This window comes from Oncorhynchus nerka, linkage group LG15, assembly GCF_034236695.1.
Source record: "Oncorhynchus nerka isolate Pitt River linkage group LG15, Oner_Uvic_2.0, whole genome shotgun sequence".
Classification (NCBI taxonomy): Eukaryota; Metazoa; Chordata; class Actinopteri; order Salmoniformes; family Salmonidae; genus Oncorhynchus; species Oncorhynchus nerka.
Genome location: NC_088410.1, coordinates 4,052,177 through 4,074,675, shown reverse-complemented (window position 1 = coordinate 4,074,675; position 22,499 = coordinate 4,052,177). Strand labels below are relative to the sequence as shown.

The 22,499-nt window shown below is 43.2% G+C and overlaps 1 protein-coding gene and 2 long non-coding RNA genes across 3 annotated transcripts; 1 reads left to right on the top strand and 2 right to left on the bottom strand.

Moving 5' to 3' along the window:
* The first annotated feature begins 431 nt into the window (after positions 1 to 431).
* Positions 432 to 5,269, top strand: LOC135560370 (cilia- and flagella-associated protein 251-like). Its single transcript, XM_065002269.1, has 2 exons — positions 432 to 751; positions 3,856 to 5,269. The coding sequence occupies exon 2, from the start codon at positions 3,893 to 3,895 to the stop codon at positions 4,472 to 4,474; it is 582 nt and encodes a 193-aa protein (XP_064858341.1). The 5' UTR covers positions 432 to 751; positions 3,856 to 3,892; the 3' UTR covers positions 4,475 to 5,269.
* A 3,829-nt stretch (positions 5,270 to 9,098) lies between these two features.
* On the bottom strand, positions 9,099 to 16,451 carry LOC135559978 (uncharacterized). The gene is made up of 2 exons (XR_010458621.1): positions 15,102 to 16,451; positions 9,099 to 9,505 (listed from the first exon to the last, which is right to left on the bottom strand). It is a non-coding gene; the product is annotated as an uncharacterized LOC135559978 (long non-coding RNA).
* A 1,113-nt stretch (positions 16,452 to 17,564) lies between these two features.
* LOC135559979 (uncharacterized) lies at positions 17,565 to 20,782 on the bottom strand. The gene is made up of 3 exons (XR_010458622.1): positions 20,536 to 20,782; positions 18,460 to 18,596; positions 17,565 to 17,655 (listed from the first exon to the last, which is right to left on the bottom strand). It is a non-coding gene; the product is annotated as an uncharacterized LOC135559979 (long non-coding RNA).
* Positions 20,783 to 22,499: the final 1,717 nt, after the last annotated feature.

Genomic DNA, 22,499 nt, shown 5'->3' with positions numbered 1-22,499 from the left:
TCTCATGGGTCTGCAGGTCAAACCCTTCCCCCAGAGGAGAATCAAACTGAACAGAGACCTGGGGAGGAACAGCAGTATGGCCCGCCCAGAGGAGAGACCAGCTCCAGCTGTTAATATCACCACCACTATCACTGGAGAGAGACCTGCTGGTCCTGAGAGAGGAGGAGCAGAGAGGGATGGAGGGACGGAGAGGGTGGCGGTGATGGTGGAGCCGGAGGTCGCCTGGCGAGAAGTCAGAGGTCAGGTCTGTTAGGTCCGAGAGGCCGTCGTCAGGAGAACGTTTGCCGGAGAGAGGGAGGGAGGAAGGTCAGTCTCTCTAGACCGCATGACCATCGCGGAACGCTCAGCCATCGCTAAGAAACCTGATGTCACCGGGAGAGAACAGAGAGCGAGTACACGCCGCCCGCTGAGAGCGAGAGACCAGCTGAGAGCTCCAAGGAGAGAGAGACCAGCTGAGAGCTCCAAGGAGAGAGAGAGACCAGCATCAGCCAAGACGGACAGGTCATTATCCAGGAGAAGTCAGCCACCAGGGATCAAAAGGAGAGAAGACGTCGTCCTCCGTAGACAGACCTGCCTCTACAGGAGAGCGAGCGGCAGGGTCCCAGAGAGAGACTGTAGCTGAAGACAGAGCAGCGGCGGTGGTGGTGGTGGTGAAGGAGGGTTCTGGTTCTGGAAAGACCAGAAAGATCAGCAGAAAGAGTTCTGAGCCCACGACCCACCACTCATCAGACCACTCTGTCACTTCAACTGGGTGAGTTGCCCTTTCGACCTCTGACCTTCCAACGGTTCTTTATTAGCCCGTGTTGTTAATCAACAATCATCATCAGCGTTCTAGAGCTTTCTCCTTTAGTTGACACTATCAGCGTTCTAGAGCTTTCTCCTTTAGTTAACACTATCAGCGTTCTAGAGCTTTCTCCTTTAGGTAACACAATCAGCATTCTAGAGCTTTCTCCTTTAGGTAACACAATCAGCATTCTAGAGCTTCCTCCTTTAGTTGACACTATCAGCGTTCTAGAGCTTTCTCCTTTAGTTAACACTATCAGCGTTCTAGAGCTTTCTCCTTTAGTTAACACTATCAGCGTTCTAGAGCTTTCTCCTTTAGTTAACACTATCAGCGTTCTAGAGCTTTCTCCTTTAGTTAACGCTATCAGCATTCTAGAGCTTTCTTCTAGAGCTTTCTCCTTTAGTTAACACTATCAGCGTTCTAGAGCTTTCTCCTTTAGTTAACGCTATCAGCATTCTAGAGCTTTCTCCTTTAGTTAACACTATCAGCGTTCTAGAGCTTTCTCCTTTAGTTAACACTATCAGCATTCTAGAGCTTTCTCCTTTAGGTAACACTATCAGCGTTCTAGTGCTTTCTCCTTTAGGTAACACTATCAGCGTTCTAGTGCTTTCTCCTTTAGTTGACACTGTCAGCGTTCTAGAGCTTTCTCCTTTAGGTAACACTATCAGTGTTCTAGAGCTTTCTCCTTTAGTTGACACTGTCAGCGTTCTAGAGCTTCCTCAAGTTAAAACAATCAGCATTCTAGAGCTTCCTCCTTTAGTTAACACTATCAGCGTTCTAGAGCTTTCTCCTTTAGTTGACACTATCAGCGTTCTAGAGCTTTCTCCTTTAGTTGACACTATCAGCGTTCTAGAGCTTTCTCCTTTAGTTGACACTATCAGCGTTCTAGAGCTTTCTCCTTTAGTTAACACTATCAGCGTTCTAGAGCTTCCTCCTTTAGTTGACACTATCAGCGTTCTAGAGCTTTCTCCTTTAGTTGACACTATCAGCGTTCTAGAGCTTTCTCCTTTAGGTAACACAATCAGCATTCTAGAGCTTCCTCCTTTAGTTGACACTATCAGCGTTCTAGAGCTTTCTCCTTTAGTTGACACTATCAGCGTTCTAGAGCTTTCTCCTTTAGTTAACACTATCAGCGTTCTAGAGCTTTCTCCTTTAGTTAACACTATCAGCGTTCTAGAGCTTTCTCCTTTAGTTAACACTATCAGCGTTCTAGAGCTTAAACAGTAAATCAGCCTTTAGTTAACGCTATCAGCATTCTAGAGCTTTCTTCTAGAGCTTTCTCCTTTAGTTAACACTATCAGCGTTCTAGAACTTTCTCCTTTAGTTAACGCTATCAGCATTCTAGAGCTTTCTCCTTTAGTTAACACTATCAGCGTTCTAGAGCTTTCTCCTTTAGTTAACACTATCAGCGTTCTAGAGCTTTCTCCTTTAGTTAACACTATCAGCGTTCTAGAGCTTTCTCCTTTAGGTAACACTATCAGTGTTCTAGAGCTTTCCTTTAGTTGACACTGTCAGCGTTCTAGAGCTTCCTCAAGTTAAAACAATCAGCGTTCTAGAGCTTCCTCCTTTAGTTAACACTATCAGCGTTCTAGAGCTTTCTCCTTTAGTTAACACTATCAGCGTTGCCCTCTACTGTGTGAATTGTGATCGAATATTCTGCACAGACCGGTGCAACAACCAATCAGAGCTGCAGTAGGCCTATATGCAAATAGCCATTGCCATATATGGATCTGTGCCATTCACTGAACAAATAACCACAGTAGCCTACTTGGCCACTGTCAATACTGGAACTTAAAGCAGGTAGGCCCTTCACAGTAAACGGGGTGGGGCCTTCACAGTAAACGGGTGGGGCCTTCACAGTAAACGGGTAGGGCCTTCACAAACGGGCAGGGGCCTTCACAGTAAACGGGTAACGGGGGCCTTCACAGTAAACGGGTAGGGGCTTCACAGTAAACGGGTAGAGCCTTCACAGTAAACGGGCGGGGCCTTCACAGTAAACGGGCGGGGCCTTCACAGTAAACGGGTAAGGGCCTTCACAGTAAACGGGTAAGGGCCTTCACAGTAAACGGGTAGGGCCCTTCACAGTAAACGGGTAGGGCCCTTCACAGTAAACGGGTAAGGCCCTTCACAGTAAACGGGTAAGGCCCTTCACAGTAAACGGGTAAGGCCCTTCACAGTAAACGGGTAAGGCCCTTCACAGTAAATGGGTAAGGCCCTTCACAGTAAACGGGTAGGGCCCTTCACAGTAAACGGGTAGGGGCCTTCACAGTAAACGGGTAGGGGCCTTCACAGTAAACGGGTAGGGGCCTTCACAGTAAACGGGTAGGGGCCTTCACAGTAAACGGGTAGGGGCCTTCACAGTAAACGGGTAGGGGCCTTCACAGTAAACGGGTAGGGGCCTTCACAGTAAACGGGTAGGGGCCTTCACAGTAAACGGGTAGGGCCTTCACAGTAAACGGGTAAGGGCCTTCACAGTAAACGGGTAAGGGCCTTCACAGTAAACGGGTAAGGGCCTTCACAGTAAACGGGTAAGGGCCTTCACAGTAAACGGGTAAGGGCCTTCACAGTAAACGGGTAGGGCCTTCACAGTAAACGGGTAAGGGCCTTCACAGTAAACTGCCGCCGGAAGTTGCACAGTATTTTCACAACATTCAAGTTTGACCTGAAATGTCTCAGTCCCGAAACAAATGAGGGAACATTGGTTAGAATGGTTTCTAACCCCTGATCCTAGATCTGTGGGTAGAATGGTTTCTAACCCCTGGTCCTAGATCTGTGTATATAACATGGGTATAATGGTTTCTAACCCCTGATCCTAGATCTGTGTATATAACATGGGTATAATGGTTTCTAACCCCTGATCCTAGATCTGTGTATATAACATGGGTATAATGGTTCCTAGTTGATGTTCTCTCTAACCCCTGATCCTAGATCTGTGTATATAACATGGGTATAATGGTTCCTAGTTGATGATCTCTCTAACCCCTGATCCTAGATCTGTGTATATAACATGGGTATAATGGTTCCTAGTTGATGATCTCTCTAACCCCTGATCTTGGATCTGTGTGTTCCAGCAGCAGCAGGTCTGACCCGAGCCAGAGCCAGGGTGCTATGTCAAAACCCCGGGACCTCCAGACCCAGAGGAGACCCAGTCCCGTCCAGTTCCCCAGCCCAGGCAGGGAGAGGAGGGACCGTGGGACCGGAGGAGTCCTCATCCAGCCTCCACCCCGGTCCAAGTGGGAGAGAGAGGAGGAGGAGGAGGAAGAGGAGCAGCACTCAGCGTCCAGGGAGAATGGGGCGTTGGCGGTTTCCTCCTCCGTGCCCAGAGACGCTCTGAGGAGAGAAGTCTCACCAGCACCGCCTAGTGGCCAAGGCAGGGAGGTGCAGGGTAGTGTCTCTAAAACAGCCAACACAGAGGGGAGGAGAGGGAGGGAGGAGGGGACTAGAAGGAGGGAGGAAGGCAGAGGGCTTAAAAAGGGGCAGGTGAACTTTAGAAAACCAGCTAAGACCGAATCCAGAGGAGTGAAGGAGGAAGGAAGAGGAGGGGTAGGGAGGGAGGAGAGTCGAGGGGCGGGGCCAGAGCCAAGGCGACAGCGTCTGTGTTCTGACCTGGGTAGAGAGACGGACGAGGCAGCCTTCGTCCCCGACTACAGCGAAGGGGAGGGGTCAGACGGGAGCGGGGCAGTGGCCTGAGCCATAGCCCCTCTCACAACACCCAGAGCCCCGCCTCCCAGAGCCCCGGCGGCTCCCCTAGCAACCACAGCGGCTCCACGGCGACGGACAAGAAGAAGAAGAAGAAACACAAGAAACATAAAAAACACAAGAAGCACAAGAAGCATTCTGCCGACGTTGAGCCTCCGTCGAAGGAAGGAAGGAACACAAACACAAGAACAAGAAGAAGAAGCACAGGAAGACTAAAGAGGAAGAGGGAGGAGGAGGGGAGGCAGAGAGAAGACCGGGCAGGAGTCAGCCACCATCTGAGACCCTGCTAGCTCCGTTAGCATCTAGCTCATGGTTACAACCTGAGTTTTTTTCCTAGTTCATGCTAGCTCTTTTAGCATCTAGCTAAAGACTACAACTGAGACTGCTAGCTCATGCTAGCTCCGTTAGCATCTAGCTAATGGTTACAACCCAATTTTGCTAGTTTATGCTAGCTCCGTTAGCATTTAGCTAAAGGTTAAAACTGGACAAAACCTTCTTGGGGGATACTTTGTCAAATTCTTTTAAATACTTAAGCTGAGCTGGATATTGTTTGTTTATCTATAATGGAACCACTGGAATAAGTGGAGCTCACCTCAGATATTTGTAAGTATTTTATGTTTTCTGTTAATGTGATGCTGTCTCTCTGATGCAGGTTCTCTGTGAATGTGTTTTTGTACAAAGATGATGCTGCATTATATTCAATTACCTGATCTATGACTATAAGGTGTCTGAAACTCTGAAGTGTCCCAAATTTAACCCTGTTCACTATATAGTACACTACGTTTGACCAGAAGTCTAGTCATTAGAGCCCTAGTCATTAGAACCCTAGTCTAATGGGCTAATGGGCCCTAGTCATTAGAGAGCCCTAGTCTAATGGGCCCTAGTCATTAGAGCCCCTAGTCTAATGGGCCTAGTCCAAGTCATTAGAGCCCTAGTCCTAGTCTAATGGGTCATTAGAGCCCTAGTCATTAGAGCCCTAGTCTAATGGGCCCTAGTTTATAGGACTCTAATGGACCCTAGTCATTAGAGCCCCTGGTCCAATGTAGTTCACTATAAAGGGATTAGAGGTTAATTTGGGAGTCATTAGACCTCCTGATGTATAGTAGGTTATATCATCATGTTCATATGAACTGATCTGCAGCCTAGTCATTAACTGATCTGCAGCCCTAGGCTAACTGATCTGTCAGCCCTAGTCTAATGGGCTAACTGATCTGCAGCCGGGCTAACTGATCTGCAGCCGGGCTAACTGATCTGCAGCCGGGCTAACTGAATAACTGTGACTAGTGGAAGTTACTGTTATATACTTTTTTTCCCCTTTAAACTTTCTGACTGTTGTCTTTTCATTTATAGTTTGGTGAATAAAACCTGTCTAATGTTTATTATCAGAATACCACAGTTCTTGTGTTTTATTGACTGTGACACATTTTTCACATGTTTAAATGGTTTATTTTCTAAACTCATAACACTTGTAAAACCTGCATTTATGTCCAGAACCCTTTTGATCAGCCATTCATTGGAGTTCAACACTTCTCTCATTAACGCAACATCAATGTTTTGGGAAACACCATATGTACATTTAGCTGAGTCACCAGTCCGTAATGATAAGCTGGTTAGTCACCAGTCCGTAATGATAAGCTGGTTAGTCACCAGTCCGTAATTTTTATTTTTTTATTTCACCTTTATTTAACCAGGTAGGCTAGTTGAGAACAAGTTCTCATTTGCAACTGCGACCTGGCCAAGATAAAGCATAGCAGTGTGAACAGACAACACAGAGTTACACATGGAGTAAACAATTAACAAGTCAATAACACAGTAGAAAAAAAAATGGGCAGTCTATATACAATGTGTGCAAAAGGCATGAGGAGGTAGGCGAATAATACAATTTTGCAGATTAACACTAGGGTGATAAATGATCAGATGGTCATGTACAGGTAGAGATATTGTGTGCAAAAGAGCAGAAAAGTAAATAAATAAATAAAAAAACAGTATAAAAACAGTATGGGGATGAGGTAGGTGAAATGGGTGGGCTATTTACCAATAGACTATGTACAGCTGCAGCGATCGGTTAGCTGCTCGGATAGCTGATGTTTGAAGTTGGTGAGGGAGATAAAAGTCTCCAACTTCAGCGATTTTGCAGTTCGTTCCAGTCACAGGCAGCAGAGTACTGGAACGAAAGGCGGCCAAATGAGGTGTTGGCTTTAGGGATGGTCAGTGAGATACACCTGCTGGAGCGTGTGCTACGGATGGGTGTTGCCATCGTGACCAGTGAACTGAGATAAGGCGGAGCTTTACCTAGCATGGACTTGTAGGTGACCTATAGCCAGTGGGTCTGGCGACGAATATGTAGCGAGGGCCAGCCGACTAGAGCATACAAGTCGCAGTGGTGGGTGGTATAAGGTGCTTTGGTGACAAAACGGATGGCACTGTGATAGACTGCATCCAGTTTGCTGAGTAGAGTGTTGGAAGCCATTTTGTAGATGACATCGCCTAAATCGAGGATCGGTAGGATAGTCAGTTTTACTAGGGTAAGCTTGGCGGCGTGAGTGAAGGAGGCTTTGTTGCGGAATAGAAAGCCGACTCTTGATTTGATTTTTCGATTGGAGATGTTTGATGTGAGTCTGGAAGGAGAGTTTGCAGTCTAGCCAGACACCTAGGTACTTATAGATGTCCACATATTCAAGGTCGGAACCATCCAGGGTGGTGATGCTAGTCGGGCATGCGGGTGCAGGCAGCGATCGGTTGAAAAGCATGCATTTGGTTTTACTCGCGTTTAAGAGCAGTTGGAGGCCACGGAAGGAGTGCTGTATGGCATTGAAGCTCGTTTGGAGGTTAGATAGCACAGTGTCCAATGACGGGCCGAAAGTATATAGAATGGTGTCGTCTGCGTAGAGGTGGATCAGGGAATCGCCCGCAGCAAGAGCAACATCATTGATATATACAGAGAAAAGAGTCGGCCCGAGAATTGAACCCTGTGGCACCCCCATAGAGACTGCCAGAGGACCGGACAGCATGCCCTCCGATTTGACACACTGAACTCTGTCTGCAAAGTAATTGGTGAACCAGGCAAGGCAGTCATCCGAGAAACCGAGGCTATTGAGTCTGCCGATAAGAATATGGTGATTGACAGAGTCGAAAGTAATGATAAGCTGGTTAGTAACCAGTCCGTAATGATAAGCTGGTTAGTCACCAGTCCGTAATGATAAGCTGGTTAGTCACCAGTCCATAATGATAAGCTGGTTAGTCACCAATCCGTAATGATAAGCTGGTTAGTCACCAATCCGTAATGATAAGCTGGTTAGTAACCAGTCCATAATGATAAGCTGGTTAGTCACCAATCCGTAATGATAAGCTGGTTAGTAACCAGTCCATAATGATAAGCTGGTTAGTCACCAATCTGTAATGATAAACTGGTTAGTCACCAGTCCATCATAAGCTGGTTAGTCACCAATCCGTAATGATAAGATGGTTAGTCACCAATCCGTAATGATAAGCTGGTTAGTCACCAATCTGTAATGATAAGCTGGTTAGTCACCAGTCCGTAATGATAAGCTGGTTAGTCACCAATCCGTAATGATAAACTGGTTAGTCACCAATCCGTAATGATAAGCTGGTTAGTCACCAATCCGTAATGATAAGATGGTTAGTCACCAATCCGTAATGATAAGCTGGTTAGTCACCAATCCGTAATGATAAGCTGGTTAGTCACCAATCCATAATGATAAGATGGTTAGTCACCAATTGATAAAGGAATTTATGTTTAAGATAATGACTAAAGTATTCCAGCCTGAAGCAGTACAAGAGTGAAATGTATTAGAATTATAAGAGTATAATTCTCTACTGTGTGTGTGCATAGGAAGACTAAGACAGTATGTTAGGCTACGTGCCAATGGATGATTTTCAGAACTCTGAAAAATCTCAGAACTCAGAACCTTTTTGCAGAATTCTGAGACTTAGTCTAATTCTTCTATTAGCCAGGGCCTTACAACCTCTGGGGAATTGGTCAAAGCTCATAGTGATTATTATCATCATTGGGATTAGATATTCTCCTGACACCAATCCATAATGATAGGCTCACTGGTTAGTCATTCAGTTTAGTCACCAATCCATAATGATAGGCTCACTGGTTAGTCATTCAGCTTAGTCACCAATCCATAATGATAGATAGGCTCACTGGTTAGTCATTCAGTTTAGTCACCAATCCATAATGTTAGGCTCACTGGTTAGTCATTCAGCTTAGTCACCAATCCATAATGATAGATAGGCTCACTGGTTAGTCATTCAGTTTAGTCACCAATCCATAATGATAGGCTCACTGGTTAGTCATTCAGTTTAGTCACCAATCCATAATGATAGATAGGCTCACTGGTTAGTCATTCAGCTTAGTCACCAATCCATGATAGATAGGCTCACTGGTTAGTCATTCAGTTTAGTCACCAATCCATAATGTTAGGCTCACTGGTTAGTCATTCTGACATTTAGGTGACCATTCAATCAGATCTAACCTGAATAATGGTGTAGATTATGTCAGACTCTGAGGTGTAGATTACACATAATTTAATTAATTAATTACACCGCAACTGTTGTGGAAATTCTAATCAGAAGGAAGAGGCTGCAGTTTCTTAAAACAACGTTTATTATAAGAATGACAATTCTTGAGGGGTTAACAATCACTCAGTGGTGCGGCGATAAGAGCCCCTGAACAGAGTTGGGTCTCAGGTTTAATCAAAAGCTCTTTGTCTACATAGCAGTCAGCAGAAGTGTGAAAGCATAAAAGGGTATATTGATATCAAGCAGGAACAACAAGATTAGCTCAGAGCAGGTGGAGTTTCTGTCTCCAGGTCATATTGCTGTTGCTATACAAAAGTAATATTTCAGTTCTCCTCCAATCAGCTGGAAGACAGGATGTAGCTGCACCCTCAGTGTCTGGAAGACAGGATGGAGCTGCACCCTCAGTGTCTGGAAGACAGGATGTATCTGCACCCTCAGTGTCTGGAAGACAGGATGTAGCTGCACCCTCAGTGTCTGGAAGACAGGATGCAGTATCACAAAGTTACACCCAATCGGCTGTCGGCTTTAAACCCAGAGGCCTACCTGTCGGCTTTAAACCCATAGGCCTACCTGTCGGCTTTAAACCCAGAGGCATACATTTAAACCCAGAGGCCTACCTGTTGGCTTTAAACCCAGAGGCCCACCTGTTGGCTTTAAACCCAGAGGCCCACCTTTAAACCCAGAGGCCCACCTTTAAACCCAGAGGCCCACCTTTAAACCCAGAGGCCCACCTTTAAACCCAGAGGCCCACCTTTAAACCCAGAGGCCTACCTTTAAACCCAGAGGCCTACCTTTAAACCCAGAGGCCTACCTTTAAACCCAGAGGCCTACCTTTAAACCCAGGGGCCTACCTTTAAACCCAGGGGCCTACCTTTAAACCCAGAGGCATACCTTTAAACCCAGAGGCCTACCTTTAAACCCAGAGGCCTACCTGTTGGCTTTAAACCCAGCAGCCTACCTGTTTCTAACTCAAGCCAAAAGACACAGAGTGGAAAAGAGCTGATCCACCTATTCAATGCATAAACAGTATAGAACATAATCTTGTAATTTTGCACCGTACAAGATATCAGGCTAATCGGGGTGTAGATTACAGCATTATATCAGGCTAATCGGGGTGTAGATTACAGCATTATATCAGGCTAATCGGGGTGTAGATTACAGCATTATATCAGGCTAATAAAGGTGTAGATTACAGCATTATATCAGGCTAATCGGGGTGTAGATTACAGCATTATATCAGGCTAATAAAGGTGTAGATTACAGCATTATATAGAGCTAATCGGGGTGTAGATTACAGCATTATATCAGGCTAATCAGGGTGTAGATTACAGCATTATATCAGGCTAATAAAGGTGTAGATTACAGCATTATATCAGGCTAATCGAGGTGTAGATTACAGCATTATATCAGGCTAATCGGGGTGTAGATTACAGCATTATATCAGGCTAATCAGGGTGTAGATTACAGCATTATATCAGGCTAATAAAGGTGTAGATTACAGCATTATATCAGGCTAATAAAGGTGTAGATTACAGCATTATATCAGGCTAACAAAGGTGTAGATTACAGCATTATATCAGGCTAATCGGGGTGTAGATTACAGCATTATATCAGGCTAATAAAGGTGTAGATTACAGCATTATATAGAGCTAATCGGGGTGTAGATTACAGCATTATATCAGGCTAATCAGGGTGTAGATTACAGCATTATATCAGGCTAATAAAGGTGTAGATTACAGCATTATATCAGGCTAATCGAGGTGTAGATTACAGCATTATATCAGGCTAATCGGGTGTAGATTACAGCATTATATCAGGCTAATCAGGTGTAGATTACAGCATTATATCAGGCTAATCGGGTGTAGATTACAGCATTATATCAGGCTAATCGGGGTGTAGATTACAGCATTATATCAGGCTAATAAAGGTGTAGATTACAGCATTATATCAGGCTAATAAAGGTGTAGATTACAGCATTATATCAGGCTAATAAAGGTGTAGATTACAGCATTATATCAGGCTAATCGGGGTGTAGATTACAGCATTATATCAGGCTAATCGGGGTGTAGATTACAGCATTATATCAGGCTAATAAAGGTGTAGATTACAGCATTATATCAGGCTAATAAAGGTGTAGATTACAGCATTATATCAGGCTAATCGGGGTGTAGATTACAGCATTATATCAGGCTAATAAAGGTGTAGATTACAACATTATATCAGGCTAATCGGGGTGTAGATTACAGCATTATATCAGGCTAACAAAGGTGTAGATTACAGCATTATATCAGGCTAATCAGGGTGTAGATTACAACATTATATCAGGCTAATCGGGGTGTAGATTACAGCATTATATCAGGCTAATCGGGGTGTAGATTACAGCATTATATCAGGCTAATAAAGGTGTAGATTACAGCATTATATCAGGCTAATCGGGGTGTAGATTACAGCATTATATCAGGCTAATAAAGGTGTAGATTACAGCATTATATCAGGCTAATAAAGGTGTAGATTACAGCATTATATCAGGCTAATAAAGGTGTAGATTACAGCATTATATCAGGCTAATCGGGTGTAGATTACAGCATTATATCAGGCTAATAAAGGTGTAGATTACAGCATTATATCAGGCTAATAAAGGTGTAGATTACAGCATTATATCAGGCTAATAAAGGTGCAGATTACAGCATTATATCAGGCTAATAAAGGTGTAGATTACAGCATTATATCAGGCTAATCGGGTGTAGATTACAGCATTATATCAGGCTAATAAAGGTGTAGATTACAGCATTATATCAGGCTAATAAAGGTGTAGATTACAGCATTATATCAGGCTAATAAAGGTGTAGATTACAGCATTATATCAGGCTAATAAAGGTGTAGATTACAGCATTATATCAGGCTAATCGGGTGTAGATTACAGCATTATATCAGGCTAATCGGGTGCAGATTACAGCATTATATCAGGCTAATAAAGGTGTAGATTACAGCATTATATCAGGCTAATAAAGGTGTAGATTACAGCATTATATCAGGCTAACAAAGGTGTAGATTACAGCATTGTATCAGGCTAATCGGGTGTAGATTACAGCATTATATCAGGCTAATCGGGTGTAGATTACAGCATTATATCAGGCTAATAAAGGTGTAGATTACAGCATTATATCAGGCTAATAAAGGTGTAGATTACAGCATTATATCAGGCTAATAAAGGTGTAGATTACAGCATTATATCAGGCTAATCGGGGTGTAGATTACAGCATTATATCAGGCTAATCGGGGTGTAGATTACAGCATTATATCAGGCTAATCGGGGTGTAGATTACAGCATTATATCAGGCTAATAAAGGTGTAGATTACAGCATTATATCAGGCTAATAAAGGTGTAGATTACAGCATTATATCAGGCTAATCGGGGTGTAGATTACAGCATTATATCAGGCTAATAAAGGTGTAGATTACAGCATTATATCAGGCTAATCGGGGTGTAGATTACAGCATTATATCAGGCTAACAAAGGTGTAGATTACAGCATTATATCAGGCTAATCAGGTGTAGATTACAGCATTATATCAGGCTAATAAAGGTGTAGATTACAGCATTATATCAGGCTAATCGGGTGTAGATTACAGCATTATATCAGGCTAATAAAGGTGTAGATTACAGCATTATATCAGGCTAATCGGGGTGTAGATTACAGCATTATATCAGGCTAATAAAGGTGTAGATTACAGCATTATATCAGGCTAATAAAGGTGTAGATTACAGCATTATATCAGGCTAATAAAGGTGTAGATTACAGCATTATATCAGGCTAATCGGGGTGTAGATTACAGCATTATATCAGGCTAATAAAGGTGTAGATTACAGCATTATATCAGGCTAATAAAGGTGTAGATTACAGCATTATATCAGGCTAATAAAGGTGCAGATTACAGCATTATATCAGGCTAATAAAGGTGTAGATTACAGCATTATATCAGGCTAATCGGGGTGTAGATTACAGCATTATATCAGGCTAATCGGGGTGTAGATTACAGCATTATATCAGGCTAATAAAGGTGTAGATTACAGCATTATATCAGGCTAACAAAGGTGCAGATTACAGCATTATATCAGGCTAATAAAGGTGTAGATTACAGCATTATATCAGGCTAATAAAGGTGTAGATTACAGCATTATATCAGGCTAATCGGGGTGTAGATTACAGCATTATATCAGGCTAATAAAGGTGTAGATTACAGCATTATATCAGGCTAATCGGGTGTAGATTACAGCATTATATCAGGCTAATCGGGTGTAGATTACAGCATTATATCAGGCTAATCGAGGTGTAGATTACAGCATTATATCAGGCTAATCGAGGTGTAGATTACAGCATTATATCAGGCTAATCGGGGTGCAGATTACAGCATTATATCAGGCTAATAAAGGTGTAGATTACAGCATTATATCAGGCTAATAAAGGTGTAGATTACAGCATTATATCAGGCTAATCGGGGTGTAGATTACAGCATTATATCAGGCTAATAAAGGTGTAGATTACAGCATTATATCAGGCTAACAAAGGTGCAGATTACAGCATTATATCAGGCTAATAAAGGTGTAGATTACAGCATTATATCAGGCTAATAAAGGTGTAGATTACAGCATTATATCAGGCTAATAAAGGTGTAGATTACAGCATTATATCAGGCTAATAAAGGTGTAGATTACAGCATTATATCAGGCTAATCGGGTGTAGATTACAGCATTATATCAGGCTAATAAAGGTGTAGATTACAGCATTATATCAGGCTAACAAAGGTGCAGATTACAGCATTATATCAGGCTAATAAAGGTGTAGATTACAGCATTATATCAGGCTAATAAAGGTGTAGATTACAGCATTATATCAGGCTAATCGGGGTGTAGATTACAGCATTATATCAGGCTAATAAAGGTGTAGATTACAGCATTATATCAGGCTAATCAGGTGTAGATTACAGCATTATATCAGGCTAATCGGGGTGTAGATTACAGCATTATATCAGGCTAATCGGGGTGTAGATTACAGCATTATATCAGGCTAATAAAGGTGTAGATTACAGCATTATATCAGGCTAATCGAGGTGTAGATTACAGCATTATATCAGGCTAATCGGGGTGTAGATTACAGCATTATATCAGGCTAATCGGGGTGTAGATTACAGCATTATATCAGGCTAATCGGGGTGTAGATTACAGCATTACATCAGGCTAATAAAGGTGTAGATTACAGCATTATATCAGGCTAACAAAGGTGTAGATTACAGCATTATATGTAGTTACACCTCGGACATCACCTGAATAAAAACAATGAAACGACTCTGCAGTTGTCGGATATCGCGGGTTAAGGTAGAATCTAGCCTTAATGTTTATCATTTGTATCCAATGAAACGACTCTGCAGTTGTCGGATATCGCGGGTTACGGTAGAATCTAGCCTTAATGTTTATCATTTGTATCCAATGAAACGACTCTGCAGTTGTCGGATATCGCGGGTTACGGTAGAATCTAGCCTTAAATGTTTATCATTTGTATCCAATGAAACGACTCTGCAGTTGTCGGATATCGCGGGTTACGGTAGAATCTAGCCTTAATGTTTATCATTTGTATCCAATGAAACGACTCTGCAGTTGTCGGATATCGCGGGTTAAGGTAGAATCTAGCCTTAATGTTTATCATTTGTATCCAATGACAAGTTGTGAGCATGTTGAGAAATGTGTCCGTTCTCCGGGCTGGATTCAATCAGATCCGTTCCCATCTGCATAGCGGTTGTTTTGGCGGAACTGCAATAGAGCTGTCCAATCCACAAGCGGCTCCTGGCATGATAAATAAAGCGGACATTGCCATTGACTGCACAGAGTCAATCCCATGAGGCCGTGTTTCAAAGTTCGAACGATGTTATTGACTACACACCTTGATAGAAATACTCATTTTGTTGAATGTTTATGTAAAATGTCGTTTATATATATATATTTACACTTTCTCATTTGGGAACTTCTAATGTGGGTGTGGCTTTGTGACAACGATGAAAAATCTAAAACTCACACTTTATAAAAGCCCTTTTTACATCAGCAGAAGTCACAATGTCCTTGGTACAGAAACCAAGCCGAAAACCCCAAACAGCAGGCATTGCAAACGTAGAAGCAACGGTGGCTTTAGTGAAAAAACTAACCGGTCGACCTCTCCACATGACGTGGATTTAATGGCCGTCGGTGATGAGACTGACCAGAGTGATGTAACAATGGAAACCAGAGTAGAAAAAAAAAAAAAAAACACAACGGTGGCTTTAGTGAAAAAACTAACCGGTCGACCTCTCCACATGACGTGGATTTAATGGCCGTCGGTGATGAGACTGACCAGAGTGATGTAACAATGGAAACCAGAGTAGAAAAAAAAACACAACGGTGGCTTTAGTGAAAAACTAACCGGATCGACCTCTCCACATGACGTGGATTTAATGGCCGTCGGTGATGAGACTGACCAGAGTGATGTAACAATGGAAACCAGAGTAGTTTGACAGAGGCTGTTGTATGAGGTGCAGTCATTGGTGTAGAGTGAGTAGAGGGGAGGGGAGAGTAATCCTTGCTGCTCTCTGGATGCTGAGGGACAAAGAGTCACGTTTTAGCCTAAATTAAAAACTATGGGTTTAGGTCAAATCCACGACACTGAGTGAAAGCCTGTGTGGTTTCAGTTGTGGGAATTGTCAAGGACAACCTAGAAGTGTTTCATGTTTCACAGTTGTTACTGTGTGTCCATGATGCTCATTCTATAAAATGTGTTCCATCATTTACAAAATTACATATTTGATCCAGGCATATCTATCAGTGTGTGTTATCTTGTGCACAGCCATTATAGGCCTCACTCCTGTGTGTGGTAAGGTTTCTCTCAGGTGTGCATTCTCTTGTGCGAAACTAGAGTTCCCGAATTAGTGAATCTCTTCCCACATTCATCACAGCTGTAAGGCTTCTCTTCTGTATGTGTCCGCTGGTGTGATTGCAGACTGCTCGTCACACTAATCACAGCTGTGAGGTTTCTCTCCGGTGTGAATCCTCCTGTGGTACGTCAAAACTACGGCCTGAGGGAATTCCCGCAGTCGGTGGTGCATATGAATGGTTTCTCTCCCGTGTGTGTCATCTGGTGGTACTTCAGATGCTGAGGGGAGCTGAAGCTGCGCACAGAGGGTGCAGTGGTAGGGTGTCCCACTATGTTTGCGCTGAACGTGGCATCTCAGGTCCATTAAACACTTGAAGCTCTTGCCGCACTCTGCGCAGTAGTGAGGTTTCTCTCCTGTGTGTCTCTGCTGGTGTCTTGTAAGGTGACTCTTCAAAGTGTATCTCTTGTCACACTCTGAGCAGCTGTATGGCCTCTCTCCTGTGTGGACTCTCTGGTGAATCTTTAAGTAATCAGATCTAGAAAAACTGAGTCCACAGGCTGTGCAGCAGTATGGTTTCTTTTGGAGTGAGTTTGCAAGTCACCTGACGTGACAAATCTGGCCTGGGCAAAACTCTTCCCACAGTCAGGGAAAGGGCATTGGTATGGCCTCTCTCCTGTGTGTCTTCGCTGGTGAATTCGCAAGGTTGCCATTGTGGCAAAGTTGTTCCCGCAGTCTGAGCAAGAGAACGGTTTCTCTCCCTTGTGACTACGCTCGTGTCCTTTGAGAGACTGTTGCCGAAGGAAGCTCTTGTCACAGTGGGAGCAGTGGTAAGGCTTCTCTCCAGTGTGTATAAGCTGGTGTTTCTTCAATGCGTCTGGCGTTGTGCAGCTCGACTCACACTGGGAGCAGTGGTACATCTTCTCTGAATGTGTGAACTTGTGATTTTTTAATGAGCAAAGTCTTGGAAAGCTCTTCTTGCAGTCAGAGCACTGATAGGGTTTCTCTCCTGTGTGTATTCTTCGGTGTGTCCCAAGATCGGCTCTATGTGCAAACTTCTGCCCACATTCAGAGCACTCGTACGGTTTCTCTCCAGTGTGAATCCGCATGTGTCCTTCCAGTGCCCTGGCAGAAGAGAGACTAGCACCGCACTGGGAGCAGCAGTGAGAGGCTTCTCTCCTGTGTGTATTTGTTTGTGTTCAGACAGTGCTGAGGCTTGTTTGAAACTCTTCCCACACTCAGAGCAATGGAAAGGTCTCTCTCCAGTGTGAATCCGCTGGTGAGCTTTTAAGCGTTGCGATGTAACAAATCTCTTCCCACAGTCAGAGCAACAGTGTGGTTTTTCGCCGGTGTGTTTTATTCTCTCGTGTAACCGTAAACCACTGGAGTCTTTAAATCTCTGCCCACATTCTGAGCACTGGTATGGTTTTTCTCCAGTGTGAATCCGCATGTGTCCTTCCAGTGCACTGGCAGAGGAGAGGCTAGCTCCACACTGGGCGCAGCAGTGAGGTTTCTCTCCAGTATGAATTCTCTGGTGTCCTCTAAGGTTTACTTTAGAGGTGTAACTCTTCCCACAGTCAGAGCAGCAGTGAGGTTTCTTCCGTGTGGGTCTCTGCTGGTGTTTCTTGAGGTGTTCTGATCTGGAGAGACTTTTCTCTGCTTCCTCAGCATAAGCCTCCCAAGTTGACAAGCCCCTTATACTGAGAGAGTGACGGTTAGGACTGTCCCCTGTGAAGCAAAGACAGACAGTTATGGTTCCTTCATATCGAAGACAGATTTAGGCCCAGCTTTTCACACTCTAGTAACCGAATTTAAGCATTTAAAATCTTCAAATGTAAAATCGTGTTAAATCTTCAAATTGTCAATATATCCAAGGGTGTAGGAGTGTTGTAATGATAAATTAAATCTAGAATCGGCTTCCTACTTTGCAACAAAGCCTACTTCACTCACGCACCCAAACATACCCTCGTAAAACTGACTATCCTACCGATCCTCGACTTCAGCGATGTCATTTACAAAATAGCTTCCAATACTCTACTCAGCAAACTGGATGCAGTCTATTACAGGTCTATCTGTTTTGTCACCAAAATCCCTTATACCCCCCACCACTGCGACCTGTATGCTCTCGTTGGCTGGCCCTCGCTACATATTCGTCGCCAGACCCACTGGCTCCAGGTCATCTATAAGTCTTTATGCTAGGTAAAGCTCCGCCTTAGCTCACTGGTCACCGTAGCAACACCCACCCATAGCCACTGTTTACAGACCTTTTTTTCTATTGGGTTATTGACTGTACACTTGTAAATTCCATGTGTAACTCTGTGTTGTTGTTTGTGTCGCACTGCTTTGCTTTGTCTTGGCCAGGTCACAGTTGTAAATGAAAACTTGTTCTCAACTAGCTTACCTGGTTAAATAAAGATGAAATATATACATATATTTTTTAAATTCTACATCTTTAAACAGATTGTATTTAGTGGTAATTAATGACATTCAGGCAGTGTCCTATAATAAATGTTTGTAAGATCATAAACCCACTTAGCACCGGTGTTTTCCTGCAGTCGACCAGCCGCACAGACCCTCTTCAGACCCAGCAGTAAGGTGTTACCAGGAGACGTACGACCCAGGGACTCCGGGAGGAGTAGGGGGGAGGAGGGTTGGAGGGAGAGTGTTTCCTGTTAATCCAAAAAGAGAGGAGTGTTGTCAAGTAATTTAAAATACTCAAATCATTCCAATCCCGTTTAAAAAGGCAAACGTTAACCTCTTTGGGATAGGGGGCAGCATTTTCACTTTTGGATAAATAGCGTGCCCAATTACAACTTCCTGCTACTCATGCCAAGAATATAAGATATGCATATTATTAGTAGATTTGTATAGAAAACACACTGACGTTTCTAAAACGGTTTGAATCATGTCTGTGAGTATAACATAACGTATGTAGCAGGCAAAACCCCGAGGACTAACCATTCAGAATGATTTATTTTTGAGGTCACTGTCTGTTCAATTCTATTTGGGAAACGATATTTCTTAGGAACTTGTTTTCAGTTCCTACCGCTTCCACTGGATGTCACCAGTCTTTGGAATTTGGTTGAGGTTATTCCTTTGTGCAATGAAGAAGTACGGCCATCTTGGACCAGGGTAACGTTATGTGTACTGTTGAGAGTTGCGCAAGACTTGAAAAGTAGCGTTGGTTTGTGATCCTCCTGCATTGAAAACAGATAGACCAGTCTTCAATTTGATCGATTATTAATGTTTAAAAATACCTAAAGTTGTATTACAAAAGTAGTTTGAAATGTTTTGGCAAAGTTTACAGGTAACTTTTGAGATATTTTGTAGTGGCGTTGTGCAAATCGGAAGCTGTTTTTTTCTGGATCAAACGCGCCAAATAAATTGACATTTTGGAGATATAACAACGGAATTAATTGAACAAAAGGACCAATTGTGATGTTTATGGGACATATTGGAGTGCCAACAAAAGAAGCTCATCAAAGGTAAGGCATGATTTATATTTTATTTCTGCGTTTTGTGTGGCGCCTGCAGGGTTGAAATATGCTATTGTCTCTTTGTTTACGGTTGTGCTATAATTAGATAATAGCGGCTTTCGCATAAGAACTTCTCCAGAGGAAGTTGACGCCAATATTTCGACCTAATTCCTCTCCTAGTGCAGAAATGCTAGTTTAGTTCCAACCTCTGAAAACCGACAAAATATGGATTAAATTCAGCACGTCACCTTCTGTGTGCACAGCCAAGTGGAACTTGTGGTCTTCTTTTATTAAAAGATACAAACTGTCGGTTTGCATTTCAGGCCTGGCGGGAAGCAAACATCATTCTGCTGACCAAGACTAGTAAAAACACCCTTTACTGGCTCAAACAGCCAGAACATGCTCAGAACATTTGACAGACTAACACCTCTCGATATTTCTCCTCTCTAAGCTTAAGAGCTTGAAACGGAGATATCTTTAGTTGTTCTCAAAACACGGTCTGGGCGTACTGCCAAATTGCAGATACTGATAGGTGATTTGTACAGTCAGCCACTTGCATGAACACAGAAATGGGTTTATAGAACAGCAGATGAATAGATCGCTGCAATTAGTTGTAAGAAAAGCACAAACATTAAAATGCCCATTACATTATGCTACAGTAGGTAACTAACTAGACTGTCCAACAAATACAAGCAGCAGCAACTCCTATGTCAAGTTGCGTTTACAACTATTATATATTTTCTTTCACTGTTATGAAATGAAGAGAGATAAAAAACCTTGATTGAGATATTCTGCAGACCAAATTAACCGTAACTGTGTCAGGAGCAGAAAAATATGCCCGGATCTCCAGTTGGTAGCTCGTTCAGGAAAATTCAAGGCTTTGCTGCGGCCTACGGCCTACTTTAGCAATCTTCCATTCAGCAATTCACGGCCATTATTACCGTTCGGGAGAGCAACGATATATTAACCTACGTAAACAATACTTAGTAAAGCGAAATTAATTAAACAAATAATGAAACTGTGCTATCAATTAAATAAATTTGTCACCACCTGACGGAGATCCGTGAAACTTGTTACCACGTTCGTGGTCGCCGACGTGTTTTTATTTATATTTTACATGCGTCTTACTCACCTGATTCATTGTAGACACTCGTTTACGGTCGGTCGTTTGCAGAGTTCAGGCCAAGTGAACCAGATGAGATGTTTATCCCTAGTCTGTTGAATTGTAGATTATGGAGGTAACGGTATATTCTAACCAGTGACTCTTTGCCTAAAGTCCCGAAAGAAAAGACAGATTCCGCCTTCACATCCGTTCCATTGAAAACATTTCCTTCACGTTACCGTTCTGCTGGTCGCAGATCATGAAATGGCCGCAGAAAGGCGGACATGTTTTTCAAAATAAGAGTCGTCCTCCAATAACAAGCGAATTTATAGATTTTGAAGCACTATCTTGCAGTACAACTGTACACAGCATTGCAACCACATAGAGGGGAAAAAAAACATAATTTGATGCATTTTTTAATTATTTTCATTACACTGAACACAAATATTAATGCAACATGTAAAATGTCGGTCGCATGTTTCATTCGCACAAAAAGCGTATTTCTCTCAGAAAGTTGTTTCCATCCCTTTTAGGGAGAATTTCTCCTTTGCCAAGATAATCCCTCCATGTTTAATCAGCTTTTTGATAAACCTGGTCATTCTGGGGGGGTATTTTTTGTCTGTAATAAAGTCGTGAGGATGGACTCAATTGTTGCTGACATCCGGATCAGGTTGACTGGGAGTTTTTTTCTAGTACTTTCTGCCGCAAGTAGTACATCCCCTGGATGACCGCTGGGACCTGGTCCTCCCGATAGAGGCCGGGACGTGGTCCTCCCGATAGAGGCCGGGACGTGGTCCTCCTGATAAAAGGTGGTGGGAGATGATGGCTCCCAAGAATTTGAATGATTCAGCCTTGCTAACAGCTAAGCCATCAATCTGGTTTTCTCTAGTCATGGGCTCATAGCCGTCGGTGAGTGAAATCCACAAATCCAATTGTATTTGTCACATGCTGTTACGTGTAAATGAGTGAAGAGGTGTGGAGTCAGGCGCAGAGAGCAAAGGATGTGGGAAAAACAACACGCTTTAATGTCCTGGAAACATAACATGTACAAAAGTGGAAACACAAATGAACAGAAATATAAACGGACAGCGTGAAACCCAAATGCCAACCAAATACACTCAAACAAAGAAACAGGAGAACAAGCCCGCACGAAACAGAAGCGGGCTGAACAGACTATATATAACCCTATCCTAACAACCAAACAAGAAACAGGTGATACCAATTAGACAGAACTAAACGAACACAGAACAACGGATAGTAGACCGGCGACGACGACCGCCGAGCGCCACCCGAACAAGAAGGGGAGTCACCTTCGGTAATATTCGTGACACATGCGCCGAACACAACAGGTGTTCAGCTTACAGTGAAATGCTTACTAACAAGCCCTTAACTATTAAGTACAGAATAGATAAGTAAAAAAAATTGATATAAATTAAAAGAGCAGCACTAAAATAACACTAGCGAGGCTATACACAGGGGGGCACCGGTTAGTCGAGGTAATTGAGGTAATATGTAGGTAGAGTTAAAGTGACTATGGATAGATTATAAACAGAGAGTAGCAGCAGGATTAAGGGGGGGTCAATGAAATGAGTCTTGGTGGCATTTTGACTAGATGTTCAGGAGTCTTATGGCTTGGGGGTAGAATCTGTTTTAGAAGCCTCTTGAACCTAGATTTCGCGCTCCGGTACCACTTGCGGTGCGGTAGCAGAGAGAATAGTCTGACACGGATGGATGGAGTCTGACAACTTATAGGGCCTTCCTCTTGTAACCAGTGTGAAATGGCTAGCTGGTTAGCGGTGTTGCGCGCGTTTCAATCAGTGACGTCACTCGCTCTGAGACCTTGAAGTAGTTGTTCCCCTTGCTCTACAAGGGCCGCAGCTTTTGTGGAGCGATGGGTAACGATGCCTCAAGGGTGTCAGTTGTTGATGTGTGCAGAGGGTCCCTGGTTCGAGCCCAGGTAGGGGCGAGGAGAGGAACGGAAACAATACTGTTAC